General features: G+C 33.8%; 1 protein-coding gene across 1 annotated transcript; it reads left to right on the top strand.

The window, feature by feature from the left end:
- Window positions 1-18,356: 18,356 nt before the first annotated feature.
- LOC107852432 lies at window positions 18,357-19,463 on the top strand. Its single transcript, XM_016697463.2, has 2 exons — window positions 18,357-18,442; window positions 18,527-19,463. Exons 1-2 carry the CDS (start codon window positions 18,357-18,359, stop codon window positions 19,461-19,463), a joined length of 1,023 nt encoding a protein of 340 aa, XP_016552949.2.
- Window positions 19,464-20,674: the final 1,211 nt, after the last annotated feature.

Below are 20,674 nucleotides of genomic sequence, written 5' to 3'. Positions count from 1 at the left end.
GAAGTTGGTTGAACAAGTCATCAATTCAGGGGAGTGGATATTTGTTCTTGATTGTGACTTTGTTCAACTGGCGATAGTCAATACATATTCTAAGAAAACCGTCTTTCTTACGTACGAACATAACATATGCGCCCCATAGGGAAATAATGAGCCTGATAAATCCTTTATCTAGGAGATCTTTTAATTGTTCTTTCAACTGTTTGAGTTTGGCTGGAGCCATTCTGTATCGTGGAATAGATATAGGTTGGGTATCTAGAAAAAGGTCTATTTCGAAGTTAATTTTCCTTTCAAAAGGAACTCCAGGAAGATTTTCAGGGAACGCATCTTGAAATTCCCTCACTACTAAAATTGAATTAAGATTTGGAGTTTTAAAATTAGAGTCTTCGATTCAGACAAGATGATAAATACACCCTATGGATATCATATTTCTCTCTCTAAGGTATGAAACAAGCTGATCCCTAAGCGTTGTAGTACTACCCCTCCATTCAAGGACTGGTTCATTTGGAAATTGAAAATGAACTATTCTGTTTCTATAATCCACTGAAGCATAACATGAATGGAGCCAATCCATGCCAAGAATGACATCAAAATCCATCATCTCTAACACTACAAGGTCTACTAAAGTAAATTTCTGAGACACTATAACCAGACAATTCTTGTATACCCACCGGGATACAATAGAGACACCTACTAGGGTAGACACTTAAAAGGTTTCTTCTAAAATCTCAAGACTGACACCGAAATCAACAACTATATAAGGGGTTACAAAAGAAAGAGATACTCCAGGGTCTAGTAAAGCATAAACATATAAATAAAAGACTTCTAACGTACCAGTAACTATGTCAGGAGAACTTTCCTGATCTTGGTGGGACTGAAGTGCATAGATCTTGTTCTGACGTTGACCACTATTAGTGCTGGAAGCGGCGCCCTACTGAGTCGGGCGGCTGGCTGGAACTGATGACTGATGGGACTGGCCCTGTTGACGTAATTCCCTACCTTTTTGAGCAACTACCCGACACTTTCGAATATGATGGCCAGGCTTGCCACATCAAAAGCATACATTACTGCCAGCTCTACACTCACCCTGATAGTTTTCACCGTATTTTTGGCAAAGAGGATTTGTACGACAACTATTTATACTGCCTTAGGACTTAGAGCCTGGCGTTCTATCCCGGTTATCATTTCTGAACATTGGCATAGGGGCACTAGCTGAAGATGGGGCAGGAGCTGAAGATTTCTGATAAAACTGGGGACAGTTTTCACCTTCTAACTTTAGCTGAGTTAAATTAAAGCTACCTGTTTTAGCTCGCTTGCTCTCTCTCCCCTTATCCTTATTCTTACGCTCCTCGATCTGTTGAGCATGGACCATAAGCCTAGATATATCCATCTTCTTAATTAACATCGTAGTCTTACACTCCTTTACCACACTGTCGGATACCCCAAATACAATCTTACTTATCCTAGACCTACTATCACCCACCACATGAGGATCATACCTAGCTAATTGAGTAAACTTAAGGGAATACTCCTTCATACTCCTATTTTGCTACCTCAAGTTGATAAACTCTAACACTTTGGCTTCCTTCAGCTCCAACAGAAAGAATCTATCTTACTCCTCCCATTCTAAAGGCTCTACATCCACGCCTCTATCCCTTTTTCTCTGCTTAAAATAGGTACGGGCTACATCCTGCAACTGGTAATCAGCCAATTCATTACTTTTACTAGAAGTCACCCCCATTTGGTAACTTTTACCTTCTGAACCATGTCTAAGAATTCCTATGGATTCTCTTCAGATTTGGATCCTGAAAATAGAGGAGGATTCACTCGGGTAAAGTCCCGAATCCTAGTTGCGGTAGTATTGGCCACTGGTTGGATGGAATAGTGGTTTGCTAAACATTATAAGCCTCTACAGAGTGAGCTAGAGTAGTGAATACAACTTTGAACTCTACGTGAGAAACATGCTCATTCGGGGGATTTTTTTGAGCAGGCGGAGGTGCTGGCTGGTTTATGTTTCTTCTACCGTTTGTCTTTCTGGGAGGCATGTTCTATAAATAAAAGAAAGAATATATTAGAGAGAGAGTTTAACATGAGCCCATGCTCAGTCGCACGACATAAATATTGAAAGAAAGGAAAATTTTCTTAAAATACCTCATAGCCTCTTGTCCATAAGTGTGGTGCACTTTATACCCGCGTACAAGACTCTACTTGATGCGGATTTTAGACTTCCTAGGACACTTTAAAACCTTAGGCTCTGATACTAAGTTTGTAACGCCCTGAGAGTACACCCTGGGCGTCACACAGTGCTTATAATCTCGAGGGACCATAAGCTTACCCATGAGATGGTACCAGCTGTGAGCACTAAATAATATAATAACATATGAGGAAGAACAACTGATAAGCCATAAGGTTTTAGCAACTAAAATAAATATTGGATCATAAATTGGGAAACAACTATCTCAAACTAATAAAATAATAACAAAACTGACTGATTGTCTGTACTAGTCTGAAAAGCCTTTATTGAATGGCTGTGAAACTGATGAGACAAACCCCAACTAACTCCGTCTGAATGGAAAATACTGAGCTAATTAAATAACTAAGATAAATACACAATCTCCTCAAAATATGAGGACTCACCACTACTACGGCTGAAAATCTAAAATGTCTATGCGTAATCCGGGAACTGAGCATTCAAACCTATGATATGATACATCATAGTGCAAGAAAAAATAAATGATCAGTACTTTAAATATGATTAGTACTTTGAATGTACTCATATTCTAAATAAGGTAGGCTAATATGCATGGTTTTATGTACAGGAGTAATAACTAACTAAATGAATAACATAAAGTACTGTATAGAATGTATTAAATCTATAAATACTGAGAAGGAATGACCAAGCATAAAATATGTTTTGAATATAATTTGTAAATTGAAATACTAAAATCTGATAACTGAATAGCTCATATCTGTATGCTACGGTCAATACAAGCCAGAAATGAAGTATACTAAATACTGAATTGAGACTATGGGAGCTATCATCTAACCGACATGCCCCAATAAATAATTTAGGGTTCAAACTGTGACCCCTGTTGGAAGGGTGTCAGTACTATGCCATGGGTACTAACACTAGCTGTGTGGATCCACTGATGTACTATCCCGAAAGACTAAGGTGTCAAGCCTAAACTGACGGGTGACCCCTGGGAGGTAGTCATCCTGAACTGATGGGTGATTCTTCAAATCCTGTGCTGGCTATGCAGTTCTAGAATACAGGGAATGCTACTAAGGACTCTGCTTAACTGATGGGGAAGTTGTCATCCCGACACTCGCTTGGTGATGAATCTTACTTTTAACAGAATGACTCAGAATACTAAACTGTTATTAGTTTAACTGATCATGATAATTGACTGGACTAATATTGCTCATAACATGTTTGAAACTAATCTGAAGATAATAAGGTTAAGAAAACAACTAAGTTTTTGGGTATTCATAAACCCCAGGACTCGATAGCAATAATAGAAAAATAGTACTAAAACTGTGGGGACATAATATTCAAGAATTTATTCAAAATTCATCCTTGTAGGTATTTCATCAAACACTTGATATGCATAGTGTAAGTTAAGCATGGGATTAGTTTAAAGCTTGCATTAATAGCATGATTTCAACATCAACATCACTAATTATGGTTTAAATCAGTAAATAACATTATTCAAACGTGTGAGGTTTGATAATAACAACAATTTCATGTAAACATGGTATAGAGTTCCAATTCATGGGAATTCATGGTTAAAAGCACAATTAAAAATTACAATAACTTGTAAAGATCACAAATTTGAATTTAAAATTTGATACTTGGACTCCATGGGTGAAAAGGGCCTATGGATGAACACTTAACATACCTGGGTTGATGAATTCATGAGAGTTCTTGGGTTTTTCTTGAGAATTGACCTTGAATATTGAAGGATAGGGTTTTGTTCTTGAGAGATGATTACTTTCTTAGGGATATATTATGAGTAATGGGGCACATAATTCCCCTTTAGGGTTGTAATTAAGTGTTTTGGATGGATTTGGGGCCATCGAAAAAGACCAAACGGTCCTTGGAAATTAAATCGCGAAACTGGAAAAATCCCAATTTTGGGCTCCGGTGCAATGTGGTACTTATCACGTTGGGACACTGGAAAAAATGCAATCCTTATTTTGTCCAACGGCTCGATGTGCACCACTGGAAATGGATAATTTCAAACTGGAACCTTGGAGCGATGCGGTGCCATCGCGGTACCCTACTGACATGAAATTTCCCCTTGGATTGATGTGGCATTATTACGGTGGTCCATTGGAAAAAGGACGAATGTGATTTTGGCCATCACCGCGATGTGGCCTTATCATGTTGGGCTACTATTTTTCACTAAAAGTTTCATAACTTCTCACCAGAGTATTGGATTTTGGTGAAATTAGTATCGTTGGAAAGATAATTCAATTTCCTACGATTTTCTAGGTCTTAAGCTGGAAAATAATCAGTATAATAGAAGATAATCTCGTTTGAAGTTGATTATAGCAACATTCTTCTCGAAAACTCAATCGGTAAGAAATATTTTGGTTCGTCTAATAGCTGGGAGTTATTCGAGTCCTTAATATACATCAAAATCACTCGTGAAACTATCAAAGAACTACAATGTACTATGCATGATCTTGAAACATGGCTCTAATATTGGTTTGGATTTTTGGGGTATTACACCACCGTACACAAGCTAGAATGGAACTTCGGCCCAGCACTCCATAAATTTCTTCTGTTTTCTCTGTCTCCCCCCTTTCCCTATTAATTTACTAACTCTATTGTGGTTCTTGGCATTGTTCAGTTGATGACACACATACTCAAAAAGATCTTCCACAATTGTCCAATCACTTTGCAATGTAGGAATTAGTTGCTATTATTTTCTGCACTTTCCTAACATCGAAAATATCTTGAAGATAGTTTGAATCCCTACTTTTTTGTAGACTTTCATGAGTAATAAATTCACTTACGATTGATCACCAACAATATCAATGGATCTTTTGCCTTCTAGATTTTCGTCAAGTGACCACTTTGTACTTGTTATCATGTGGAGTTTAACAGGAAATTTGTTGGTTTCAACATGAAACCTTTACTTTCAAACCCTTTCCTTATAATGGAATCTTCCTTTTGGATTGTACCTTTGAATCTCTCTAGGGTCTTTAGTATCTCTATAGCTCTAGTGACCACCCAATCATTCAATAGTTTTCTAAAGAAAAAGTTCCATCCTTGCAAACTTCTCGTATCCTCGATAGAAGCCTCTGGAAATAGGTTCAAACCAAAAATATCTGGAGACAACTCTTTTTGTGGAAGATATCCTAGACAATTATGCAAAAAGGAGATTTTCTTTCATTTCCCCACTGCAGATCCCATATTTGTCATTAGAGTCTCCCATTGAGTTGTAACAGGCTTTGCGCCCTATGTACTAGTTGTCCATACTTTCTAGCTACCATCTTTTTCCACAAAGCTTAATTTTCAATGTTGTATCTCCACAATAATTTAATTATCAACTCTTTCTTGTGTTCTAAAGTTTTTAATGCCACCCCACCTTCTTCTTTGCACTTGGCGGCTTCTTTCTAGTTAAGAGGTCGTTTGGTAGGATATAATAAAGAAAATAATACATTTATCAGTTATGGGATTACAATTTAATCATTTTTGGTTAGATTCCAGCCTATGTATAGGTAATGAGGTTTACATGATGCTTTATCAGAGTGATGTTGAAATGAAAATAGACATAATAGCAGGAGAAAATGTAGGCAGGCCTGAACATTGTTGTCTTGACAACTACTTCCAGAAATGGCTTTGATAGCCCTTGAAAAGAAACTGTTACTACTGCTACCTGCAATCTAGCTATGAATTTATTGATAGTGCAACTATTTTCGTGGCATATGCTAAAGGTTTGATTCGAACTCTATGCTTATCTTAAGAGAATATACACGATCCTCTTACTTTTTTTGTTTTGTTTTGCTCATGACAATGTAACCCCAGTTCTTGGGAGATAATTTACTTTCATATTATTATTCAATTTTATCTTTATTTTTAATAATTTAAACTGTTTTACTTATATGTTTTAGCTTTTCCCATATTGTGAAGGGAAAAGGATATGGGCTCACCATTACCAAAAGGAAAAAAAGAAATAATACCACAACTTATCTTTACTAAACTAAATAAAATTTATATCTTTTTTATTAAATACCTAAATCCTTCTTTTAAAAAAAAAAATAGTCGAATACATTCAGAAACCATAAAATTTTCGGACACATAAATTTAATTATGTATCTAGACCAAATAGTTTCAGAAAATATTGATAATTATTAAAAAATTAAAGAATTCAAAACAAAATGTTTAACATAATTTTACAAGTGTAAATAATGCAATAATATAACTTATGAAATGCAAATTAACTCAAACATATAAACTTTCAAACAATAAATGAATCACAGTTTTTTAAAATATATGATTAGCATACTATGCAATTTATCTCCATACAATAAATAGTCAATAAATTTTTAGTATTATAATTAAAACACCACTTTTTCACGAATAAAAATAAAATACTTTCAAATAACAAAATAATAAAATATAATAATTTTGAGATACAATACAAAAACATAAAGACTAATGACAAGTGAAGATATACAACTGAGATATGTATTTTAAGCAGAAATATTGAGTGACGTTCATCCTGACGACGTTCCCAAATAAAAAAAATAGGCTCGTTAATCAAAATTTCTTATTTCTATAGATGAAAAAAATTACTAAACATCATTCATTTAGTAAAGAATTATGAGGATCAAAAATCTTGTCACGCCACGAGACTATTCCTGGATGTCACACGGTGCTTAGGACCACAAGTGATCCCAAGATAACCCTTGTACTGGCATGATGCTTGAGATACTGATTTAAAATACATAAAACTTGAAGTAATAAGCGGAATAAATGTCTTTTCTAAATATGTTTAATACAACACTGTTTAAAATATTCACACTTTGGTTATACAAAACAAAACTGAAAGTAAATACATCAACTCTGAATGACCGTCTATGAAGCCTTTACTAATACTGACATTAGGTAGCCAAGACATGACCCCCAGCTATCCCTAATCAATACAACTAAAACAAATACTACTAGAACTAGAGTTGACTTGAGTCCTCGAATCAAAACAACTCATCACTTGTTGACTGGAAGCTGCAAACTATCTGATTATGATATGTGGGCTACAACTGATACCTACATTATGAGACAATATAGAACATAGACATATATATATGAGTCAGTACTTATGGAATGTATTGAGTATGTGGGGAGAATGCATCAGTAAAACAATAACTTAATATACTCATAGACTTTCAAATAATGCATGCTAAGTGTGTGTAAATGACTCACCTTGAACTTGAATAAAATAAGAGGCTGTAAAATCATAAACATGAGTAATGAAGCATAAGTATAAAATTTGTGAGCCATAACGCTTAGTTCTAAAAGCTTTACTTTTATTCTTTCTTAGGGAGGTTCTCCTAACCGACCTAAACCATATGAGCTATCTGGTAATCCAACGTCTTACCCATGTTGGGGAGAGTTGTTCTACCTTTGTCATCGAAATAGAACCTTAGTCTTAGTGATCACTGAACTTAACCCATATTGGAAACTTAATCCTATGGTGGAACGTAGTTCTAAGGAATGCGACCTCGGACTCATACCCAACTCGGTGCTAAATACTACTCTGATATTACTTATATGCTCATACTTTAGGAAATCTACCTTAAAATAGCACAAAATTTTATAGAATGAAAAATAATTATGCTTTTCTTTACTTTAAATCATAATCAGGATGAATAAATGTGGATTCCAATCTTATCTTAAGATCAAAATATCAATCTTTGTTTTGTATCAAAAGGACGATAAATGATCAAACCATATCTTGGAATCAAAAGATTCAAACCTTTCTTGTAACTTAGTGCTCCAACTCAAGCCTTGAATCTTATACTTGATTTCATATAACTTGTAATAAAATATCATGCTTAAGACTCAATCAAAAATCTTTAATCAATGTTTCAAATCAAACTCATGATACTCAAATCATAATAGAAAGTCTTCAAGTTAAAACATAAATAGATGAGATCATGCATGCACTTTAATACTTCAATCACAAGATAATATCATAAACTAAAGACAAGATAACTTGGGCATGAATCCTAATTGCAAATCATATAACTTAAACTTTAAAAAAAGTTTTGGGCACAAGGATAGAAGAATGTCCTTGTTCATAAACCCCACATACCTTAATTGAACGAATTCTTGAAGAAATCTTGAAATTAAAGCTTGGATCCTTGAGTTCTTGAGAGAAAAGCTTAAATTTTTGTTCTTAGAAAAGGGGAGGGTTTTTACGTGAGTTATTTTGAAGAAGATGGACAAACATTGCCCTTTTGGGTGTTATAATTTATCCTTTGGACATTTGGGGTTGAGGGAAAAGGACCAAGTGACCCTTGACCCTTAAGAAGTTCAAATAGTGAGGGAATAGACCCCGCGGTGCGTCCCTTAGTATAGGTAGTAGCCCCCACAATGCCCTCTCTATTCTGAGGGAATAGACCCCACGACGCGGTCCTATCGCGCACCCTTACTTCCTCTCACGAAAATGGTCATAACTTTTCACTTGGTTATCAGATTAAGGAGAAATTGGTATCGTTGGAAAAACTAACTCAATTATCTATCATTTGGTGGGTCTTTAGCTGCAATATTCCACATATATCAAAAGTTAGACACGTTCAAAATATACCCTTGTAGAATCGAATACAAAGATTTGTCCGAATTAAAGGCTCTTAGCTCAACTTTGCTCTAAGTAATTTCTATGAATATTTTTCACCTCCTAAGCACTTCACACACTAGGATAAAAATCATGATACATGTATCAAAATATAAATCATGGGGTTTGAGTTTATACATATAGGAACGATGGTTTAAAATCTAGCTCGAAATGGTGGGGCATTACATTATCTCCCCCTGGAATCATTCATCCTCGAATGATGGATAGGAACTTGTTGAAGTCTTAGAAGTATAGAATAATGCACACGTGACATGTCTTCTAATGAAGAATGTAGCTGAGCTGAAACATTAAAACTTCTATCATGAAACTGATTTCTGAGCTAACTTAACTTTATTGAATATAAGGAGTTAATTCATGCTGAGAGCTTAGAACTCACTTGACATATTGATGATATGATCTTACATATAGAACCGTGAAGTAATAACTGATGCAATAAAATTCCAAGAGTTACCAAGGATGTAATAAAGTACATAAATTATCATTAGGAATTGTTCCTCAACAAAACACGTATAGGAATTAAAAGAAAAGGGCTTCATGGCATCGCCAAGTACATTATGTAAGCACGAATCATGAGACAACGGGACTAAGGTTGTACAAGGGGTATTACAATGTTTGAGCTGGGATACTTGGAAAACTAAGATCATTCACTGAACACTTATTTGTCTAATTGCTAAATTGAATTGCTGGCTATATAGACTAACTTATTCTGAAAGTTTATACTCAACTGGAGTATTACTTCAACACCATTTCTAAGAAGTTCTATTAACATTAATGAGAAAGTAATTCTTAGGCATGATCTGAGTAAGACATCTGAACAAGGAATCAAAACATGGCTATTATTCTGTAACATGGAACATAGGCCTATGAAACATAAGCTAGGATAAAACTACTCAGCCTTAGGCAATGCAACTGCTAACTTTCAAGATTAGCCACACTTCTCAAATACTTCCTCATCTATACTTTTCCCCTTAAATACCCTGCTCATTTGATTCAGCTTATAATTCTCACATGGGCATGTAACGACTCTGGCCAAAGTCTAAGTTGAACTATACACTCTCGCTATGTTCAAGCCTAACTAAAAATCACAAGGTACTACACATAACACTATAACACTAGTTTGAACCACGAATTCAATATCCTATGTATATTCAAAACTCTCATCTCAAGATTAATACTCATTACCATATCATCAACTGATTTTAACCTCTTACTAGGAATTCACTAATGCATAATGCACCCATCCACTTATATACCAACATGACATTTAAGCTTATTGTTACAACCACATATGAACTTCTAGTCAAACAACCTACTAAAGCATCTTTCCCATATTCTCTAATACTTCTATCAATAAAAACTTCCATGCACTATCCCCAAGAAGACATACACGAAATTTCAACTAACCATGACATTTATCAAAATCTTTGCATCAATCGTCCTTCAACTTTATAGCCTCTTATAGAACAAGCATGCAATAATCTTTTCCTAACATGGAACATTTACTCTCTTCCAGGTAAATAATTGCTCATCATCACTATCACTTCATAAGGAGAAGTCACTGAAAAGTTAGAACATAAGATTCTGAAGTGTGGAAAGATACTATACATAAATTTGACACTTAACTGAGGCCTGAGGAATAGATTATCAAAAGCATGAATTCATTAAAAAAATTGACACTGAGGACATACATGACATAATTTGAATTTTGCTGATCATTAAGAGTGCACCATGAGTTATAGGAACTGAGCCTACTGTAAAGCATGAGTACATAAGTCATGAGTTGCATGACCTAAGTTTGGAGTTGATAATTTCATGAAATATGATTTGTACTGCTGAGTGAACTGGAACTCCTTATATTAGGAACTAGAAGCGTATATGATTCTATATAAGTGCATAAATGCGAGCTATGATCATAGAGCTGACTTGTAAGGAATAAGTGGATGTCGTGATGACTGAAGTACAAAATTTATGCCGAAATAAGAATAGGTCAAACATCTTCCTCCCCTACTAATGTTCTACAACACATTAGAATCACTACTAGAATCTGAGAGCCTAACTTGATTCCTTGTTTTATCATCTCCCCCTTAGATTTTGTCCATCATTCTAAGTCTGCAAAATCCTTTAATAAACTCTCAACTGAACTGCAACCACTCTATTCTAGAGTTCTAGTTATAACAATACACCCAAATAATAAAATCACCCTAAAAGACTACACCTGAAAGTGTAAAACCCGTTGCTAATAATTATTTCTAAAATAGAACTCTCATTTTCTATGGCCCCAATATTCACCATATAATTACTTAAATACTTACTTAGAATCTTCAAGAGTACTAGAATTTCAACTCTTCTTTCTATTAGCTCAATCCTCCAAGAATCAAACTTAGATTCTAACACTTAAAATGGATATTCCCAAACCTTTATGAACCATACTACTTCCATCATAGCCTACTAATATCACATCTCTAAACTTATATTTTTTCTAAACCATGAGAATTACATTACACCTGAACATCCGACATCAACAACCTATAGCCCATAACTTAGATAGTAAGAATATCACATACTACATTACTAGCATCATTCACACTTATTAACTCAAGGGTACTATCTAAGAGCACAAACTTTTTAAAAAAACTTAGAAATACTACAATCCCATATCACCTTGGGCATACCTCTAATCACACCCATGCCATTATACTTAATTTCAAATCAACAACTTGAATTCTTGTATTCACTATTTCAAGTCTACTGATTCATCTTTCATACAACTAACCATATGGATACATAATCTACTAAATTCAGATAACACTATCCCCACTTTACTACTACTAAACTTCTGAGTTTATGCTTCTAACTCTAGGTTATACGTTATCATAGGATTCTGAGAAGGGATCTAATGGCACATCTGACATTGGATTAGTGCACGATAGATATGAACATGAATGAAATCTTTCAAACTTCAAAATGCAAAATCATTGAGGGAATATTTTTAAGCCTGCATGCAAACCCAAAACTGTTTATGAGGACTGTTTAAGAAAACTCTATCTGTAGGGATTTAAGCTTGGCTAATTCTGTTGCCTCAAGAGTAAGGCAGAGTTGGCATGAATGGATTAACATAAGAATCTGCATAAGTTTCTTAGAGAACATATCTACTGCACGATCTGAGATATAAAAGAAGGGAAACATTTCTTAAATACCCTGTAGCCTCTCGAAGAAAAGTACAGACATCTCCGTACTTTTCTGTAAGACTCGACTAGACATGGCTTCATTGACACCATAGGACACTTGAACCTGTCTCTGATGTCACGCCCCAAGACTACCCCTGGACGTCACATGGTGTTTAGGACCACAAGTGATCCCAAGCTAACCCTTGTACTGGCATGATGCTTGAGCCATTGATTTAAAATACATCAAACTTAAAGTAATAAGTGGAAAAAATTCCTTTTCTAAATATGTTCAATACAATACTATTTAAAACCTTCACACTTTGGTTATACAGAACAAAATGAAAAGTAAATACATCAACTCTGAATGACCGTCTATGAAGCCTCTACTAATACTGACTTTAGGTAGCCGGGACATGACTCCCAACTATTCCAAATCAATACGACTAAAAAATGCTACTAGAACTAAAGTTAACTCGATTCTTTGAATCAAAAGAACTTATCAGCTACTGATTGAAAGCTGTAAACTATTTGATTATGATATACGGGATACAACTGGTACCTACATTATGAGACAATATAGCACAAGACATATATGCGGGTCAGTACTTCTGGAATATACTGAGTATGTGGGGGTGTATACATCAATAAAATAATAACTTAATATACTCATAGACTTTCAAATAATACACGCTAAGTGTAAATGACTCACCTTGAACTTGAATAACACAAGATGTTGTAAGATCATAAACATGAGTAATGAAGCATAAGTATAAACTTTGTGAGCCATAACACTTAGTTCTAAAAGCTTTACTTTTATTCTTTCTTAGGGAGGTTCTTCTAACCGACATAAATCATGTGAGCTATCATGGAGTCCAACATCTTATCCACGTTGGGAAGAGTTGTTCTATCCTAGCCATCGAAACAGAACCTTAATCTTAGTGATCACTGAACTTAACCTATGTTGGAAAATTAATCCTACGGTGGCACGTAGTTCTAGGTCATGCGACCTCGGACTTATACCCAACTCGGTGCTAAATACTACTCTCATATTACTTATATGCTCATACTTTAGGAAATCCGCCTTAAAATAGCATAAGAATTTATAGAATGAAAACCAATTATGTTTTTCTTTACTTTAAATCATAATCAGGATGAACAAATGTGGATTCCATATCTTAAGATCAAAAGATTAATATTTGTTTTGTATCAAAAGGATGATAAATTATTGTGGATTTTAAGCTTTATCTAAAGATTCAAACCTTTCTTGTAACTTAGTGCTCAATCTCAATCCTTTAATCTTATACTTTCTTTCATATAACTGGAATATAATATCATTCTTAAAACTCAATTGAAAATATTTTATCAATATTTCAAATCAAACTCATGATACTCAAATCATAATAGAAAATCTTCAAGTCAAAACATAAATAGATGAGATCATGCATGCACTTTAATACTCAATCACAAAATAATATCATATACTCAAGACAAGATAACTTGGGTATGAACCCTAATTGCAAATCATATAACTTAGACTTTAAAATAAGTTTTGGGCACAAGGATGGAAGAATGTCCCTAGTCATAAACCTACATACCTTAATTGAACGAATTCTTGAAGAAATCTTAAAATTGAAGCTTGAATCTTTGAGTTCTTGAGAGAAGAAGCTTAGATTATTGTTCTTGCAAAAGGGGAGGGTTTTTGCATGAGTTTTTTTGAAGAAGATGGGGAAATAATGCCCTTTTGGGCGTTATGATTCATTCTTTGGACGTTTGGGGTTTAGAAGAAAGGACCAAAGTGCCCCTTAACCCTTAAGAAGCTGAAACAGTAGGGGAATAGACCCCGCAGCGCACCCTTTAGTCCGAGGAGTAGCCCCCACGATGCCCCCTCTATTCCGAGGTAATATCCCCCATGGAGCGGGCCTATTGCACGTTTTTACTGCCTCTCACAAAAATGGTTATAACTTTTTGCTTGGGTATCGAATTAAGACAAAATCGGTATCGTTGAAAATTTAACTCAATTATATATCATTTGATGGGTCTTGAGCTGGAATATTCCACATATATCAAAAGTTATACACGTTCAAAGTAGATCCTTGTATAATCGAATACAAAGATTTGGTCGAATCAAAGGCTCTTAGCTCAACTTTGCTCTAAGTGATTTATATGAAAAATTTTCACCTTCGTAGCACTTCACACACTAGGATAATTATTATGACACATGTATTCAAATATAAATCATGGTTTTTGAGTTTATACATGTAGGAACGACGGTTTAAAGTCTAGCTCAAAAATGTGGGGTGTTACAAATATTGGCTAAGAAATTTGCATAATTTTTGCAAAAACCATTAAGCGAGTCCTGGGAATTGGTGTTAGGCATGTTTAGGGCATACAATCGGGCGCAACATAAGCCTCACAGAACTAAGTCCACAAGTGAATTCTGAGGGGTTTTGCTAGTGCTCTACCTGGGGTGAGTCTAAAAATTACCTTTTAAACACTGTGTCACAATATTGTTAATTCAAAATATTAAAAAGATATATAATATAATAATGTAAAAATAGATTTAATGGAATCTCAAAATTTGAAAAGTGTCATATAAATTAAGACGGGGGGAGTATTAATTTATTTTCTCCACAAGGATTGTTAATGAGATCAGTACGTTTTCATTTCATTTATTTTCTATCTATAACCTTGCTAAAAAGGATAACAATGATCCTCTTTGACTCAAATCAATATCTTAAAGATATTACAATCAAATAATTAATTTTTATATAATCTATTTATATTTTCTCTATTTTAAATAGATGATTTGTAATTACTATCTCTCTTATTAACTTTTTGTCATTATGCATAATTTTCACCTCTATATATGAGCATCAGTGAAAAATAAATCATATTAAAATTATTTGATTTGGGTGTTTGAGACTAAAGTTTCAACCTCTAAGGTGTTTCATTTCATATGTATTCATTTATCATTTCAATTTTAAGTAAATTTCTATCACGTCATTAGTTAACATATATGTTTTCTTAAACTTCTTTTGTTTAATTAAATTTTTTTATGGAATTTGTTCATCGGCTATTTTGGGTTTAATCAATTGATTAGACACGTGGATTGTCTATTTACTGTGAAAATTCTTTCAGAACTTTTTTTTTTGGAAAACAAAGTATTTTTTTCGATCACGTTATGTAAATAAGGGAAAAAACTTTTTACCATTTCTTTTTTAATTTTTAGAATTTGAACACAAATCTTTCTATTCAAGAGGAAGAGATCTTATTCTTCAGATCACAACCCGTGGTGGATTTTAAAAAATCTTTTAATTTATATCAATTAATATCACCTTATACGTAATTGGTCTTTTTCCACCGTTGTTATTTACTCATTTTATAAAGTAATATAACGGTTCATATTTACACAAATTTATGCATAATCGACTATTTTGCCGCCCTTATTATTTTACTAATTTTATAAAGCGAAAATAAGTTGCTTATATTATTATTACTATTATTGTAGTTATTATTGTTATTATTATTATTATTATTATTATTATTATTATTATTATTATTATTGAAGTTGTTGTTGTTGTTGTTGTTGTTTTTGTTGTTGTTGTTGTTATTATTATTTATATAAACTTAATTTTAATGTCTAAAAGGTGTGTGCTTTGTAGGACCTATTTGGACTTTTTGTGAATCCGGAACCAAAATATGCCCTCCAACTAAAAAAAGAACCAATGTATGTCATATAAAAAAAAGAACCAAAATAGGCTTTGTGCACTTAATAAGTGCACAATGCCTTTAAATTTATAACGGAACCTGGCTTACGGTGTTAGAAAAGTCAAAATTCACATTGTGCACTTATTAAGTGCACAGTTCATTTTTTTATGGATTGTGCACTTAATAAGTGCACAATTCATTTTTGTATGGATTGTACACTTAATAAGTGCACAATCCCTTTTTTATGAATTGTGCTCTTGCACAATATATATTTTAAGTGAAAAAATAGATTGTGTACTTAACAAGTGTCACAATATATTTTTTTAATAGGTTGTGTTTCACGTGCCACTTTTTAAAGATTGTTTTTAGTCATCTATTAATAAATATATTGTGCACTAAATAAGTACACAATCCATTTTTTTATGAATTGTGCACTTATTTAGTGCACAATTCATTTAGTTGTACTATCTACTTTTTTGCACAATTGTATATTTTTTTAATAAATAAATAGATTGTGCACTAAAAAAGTGCAAAATCTTTTTTAAAAAAATAATTTGTGCACTAAATAAGTGCACAATCCATTTTTGTATGGATTGTGCACTTATTTAGTGCACAATTTATTTATTTGTACTACCTACTTTTTTGCACAATTGTGTATTTTTTTAATAAATAAATAGATTGTGCACTAAATAAGTGCACAATCCATTTTTTTTATGGATTGTGCACTTATTTAGTGCTTTGTACTACCTACTTTTTTGCACAATTGTGTATTTTTTTAATAAATAAATAGATTGTGCACTAAAAAAGTGCACAATCTTTTAAAAAAAATAATTTGTGCACTAAAAAAGTGCACAATCCATAAATAAATGAATTGTGCTTTAAAAAAGTGCACAATCCATAAATAAATGAATTGTGCACTAAAAAAGTGCACTTTGTACTATTCATCTTGTTCAGACATATCAACATCAATCTTTCATTGATATGAAAGTTGAATATGTGCACATAAAATGTGCACATTATCCTATTCACTTGCTTCAACAGTCCTTTACAATTTTTATATAAAGGAAAAACATGGTCTTCTTCACTGCAATAACTTCAACTTTTTTTATAGTTCAGATAAATTTTTATTCATTTAAGTCTTAGAGAATGAATAGTGAACGCATCAAAGTTGCACTTTTTTGGGATGGTGAAATTGTTCATGAGGGTAATACAATGTATTATAGTATTTCTCCCAAGTGCAACGCCAAATATTTAATTTTAATTGGTTATCAAGAATTTGTTGATTCAAATTTTAGAAGGATAAAAATTAAAAGTGACGATTATGATTTATTTATATTCGACAATATCCAAATTCCTTCTCATCCAATGGTCTGGTAAATTATGGAGAATGAATTATAAATGACGATGAGTCATTGACTGAATTTTTAAGGCTTCCTTTCGATTATGCTGGTCAAATAAAATTAAATATTCTTCAAGTTTATGTTAAGAAGGAGCGGACGAGTCGTCATGCACACTCTCCTACACAGACGAATGTCTATACACAACTTGAGAATTCAACTAATATTGATGATGCCCGGTTAAGTCAATATAGCAATTTTTTCGACGTGAACATTCCTCAATACTTCATGTCGAGTAACGTACCAACACAAACTTCAGTACCTGATTTGAATGAAACTTTGAATCAAAGTGACTGGTAATGTCGATGAATACATTTTATTATTAGTAATATTTATTTTGATTGCTTTGTGTTTATTTGTTATGTCATATTATTGTTATATTTTTTTCAGGGGATTAACTCTTGGTGAGACGAATAATGATGAATTTTTGGGGCAAGATTATAATTATGGCCTATCATCACAGCTTGGTTGGGTGGACAATGCTGGAACATCTTCAAATATTCCTCTTTCATTGAATCTTGATGTTGCCGAGTATTATCGGTAGGTAAAACATAGTTGTTATTATATTTATTTATATTTATAACATATATTAAAAATATTTAATATTAGAAAATATAGGGATAATATATCGTGGTGATCAAGCAAATTATGGCGAATTATCACAAAGTGATGATAGTGCACCTAATAATGCTGATGGGGGTGAACGCCCCTATGACTCGTCATCGAGTGATGATGGTGTGAGGTTCAATTCTGGACAAAGATCTATGTCCATGAGCCCTTATTGTGAACAAGAATCAATTCCATATACATCAATGCAAAGGCCGACACCAATGTCACAATCAAACAGTAGACCCCATTTTTATTCTAATGAAGTTTTGTTTCTTGATAATTTTCAAGAAGCACCCGATGTGCTTATGGATAAGCATGAAAATAATTTTGTCCCTACAGGTGTGTGGTGTGAACTGACTAATTTTTTAAATGATGGTTTTTATCTTTCTATCCAGATGTTCAAGTCAAGAAAAGATTTGCAACGGGCGATTAAACTCTATCATTTTAAAGAAGAAAGGGAGGTTTTTGTTGTTAAGTCTGGAAAGAATGTCTTCAAAATTTGTTGCAAACGTGTAGATTAAGGTTATTCTTTCAAACTTTGTGCTACCAAGGATAGTAGTAATAACTTGTGGAAGATCGACAAATATATTGGCGAACACACTTGTAATATGGGTGATTGTCGTGGAGGTCACAACAATTTGGATGTAGACATGATTGCAACTGTTCTTGTGTCGTATATTGAAAAGACACCAAGGTATAATTTTTTAGCGACTGCATTTGACAATACAAATCAGTAGTTATATTCTCAATTATAATTATTAAAAATAATTTGTTACAGGTATCCTATCAAAGATTGTCAAATGCCCGTTCTTAATAAGTTTCGCAAAATAATTAGTCAACGAAAGGCATTTCTTGGACAAAAGCATGCAATTGAACAAGTCTATGGAAATTGGGAGGCCTCATTTCGTGAATTACCAAGGTTTATCACTGCTATGAAATATTTCAATCCAGGTTTTGTCGATGAATGGCGATTTGAACGACATGAGGGAGTTGATGAACGTGTTTTCAACTATGTATTTTGGATGTTTAAGCCATGTGTTGATGATTTTCATTATTGTCGGCCGGTGATATCGATAGATGGAACACATGTATATGGTAAGTATGACATAAAGTTGTTAATCGCGGTAGGTACGGATGGCAATGGCTCCATTTTTCTATTGGCTTTTGCAATAGCAGCCAATGAAAACTTTGATACATGGACTAAGTTTTTGAGCGATTTGCATCGGCATGTTGTATGTGGTCGTCAAAGTATTACGTTGATATGTGACAGAAATCACGGCATACTTGGAAGTGTTTATGCAGAGCGTAACTGGCAAGGTCCTTTTGCCTATCATTATTATTGCCTACAACACTTGAAGGCCAATTATCAGAGAGCATACAAAAGTGTCCGGGTGAACAACGTACTATGGGTCGCTGCAACAGCAACGCAGGAGAAAGAGTTTTTGTTACAAATGGAGTTAATCAAGGGGACACACTTTCCAGCATATGAGTGGCCGATGAAGCTCGACTTAGAAAAATGGACTACGCACAAGGATGATGGAAGGAGATGGGGCATGCTCACAACAAGCAGCTCCGAGTCATTTAATGGACTGTTAAATTCTGCTAAAGGCCTACCAGTAACTGTAATGGTCAAATTATCTTACAGCATAGTTGTGGATCATTTTGTTCAGAGATCGAAGTCTGCAAAACAACTCTTGGTTGACAAACAAAAATAGATGTTAAATCCATTCAAAAAATTTGAGGAATACAGAAAAAAGGTATCGATGCACAGTATTCAAAATTATTTGGTGGCAGATAATCTATTTGAAATTAGAGCATTCAACTCCCATCATGGAAAAGGTGGTAATAAGCAAATTGTTAATAAGACGCAACGAACATGTACGTATGGTAAATGGAAATCAAATCATTTTCCATGTTCTCACGCCATTAGGGTGTTTGACTTTGTTGGGAATCCTGCATGGAATTATATTGCATAGGAATTCTCTGTGGCGTGGTACAAAAGAGCTTACTCTGGCCAGTTTATTCCACTTGGTGATGAGGATTATTGGCCAAAAAGTCCATTTTCCATGATTGCAAATAAAATTTTTTTGCGCAAAGTTAAGGTCAAGTCCATCACACGTACTCCCAATGAAATGGATAACTCACAAAGTAGTCTCTCCCAAAAATTCTCTACTTGCAAACAATCAAGACATGATAAGCGTAATTGCCCATCGAGAGTGCGGAATGCTAATGCATAAGGGGCAGCAAATACCTCTAGTGGTGCTAGTACTTTTAGGACATGATTTTAAGTGTATGTCTTATTATGAATTATTTTATATGTTATTGTATTACTTATTTGTGTGTCAATGAATGATGTGAGTGTTTTATTGTGAAATGAAATTTTACGTATTTTATTATGAGATAAAATTTTAATATTTTTATAATACAAAATTGTAACATAACGTACAAAGAAAAAAATTACATATTTTCTTCGTCAGTTTCTGGAACTACATCGAATTCATGTTGTGTTGGCTCAACTAAACTCATTTGGTTTATACAACAATATGGCACTCCAAAATCTAGTGTTTGAGGTAAATGCTTTTGAAGGCCTATCCATTCGTTAACAATTGGATATACTGGATATGTAGAATCTCGATGTAGTCTCTGATTTTCAAGTACTTTCCAGTGCTCCTCTTCATCTGCTCCTTGAAAGATAAGATCATCTAATGCATGAAAAAGTTCTAATGCTTTTTTCATTTTTGATATTTCCTTATTCAAATATTCAATAACTTGTGCTTCATCCCTGAACTTACATATCTAAAATGTCGCGGACAGCGCCTGTAGAACGTTCAAACCATGCCATCGACAAACACCTCATAATCACACCGTTTAGAATATAGTTGAGTCCACTGAAGTGTTTTTCCCCAAATAATAAAATCTTCATCTT

The sequence above is a fragment of the Capsicum annuum genome, chromosome 10 (assembly GCF_002878395.1).
Source record: "Capsicum annuum cultivar UCD-10X-F1 chromosome 10, UCD10Xv1.1, whole genome shotgun sequence".
Classification (NCBI taxonomy): domain Eukaryota; kingdom Viridiplantae; phylum Streptophyta; class Magnoliopsida; order Solanales; family Solanaceae; genus Capsicum; species Capsicum annuum.
The sequence above is the reverse complement of the archived record's forward strand: the minus strand, read 5'-3'. Positions and strand labels throughout refer to the sequence as shown.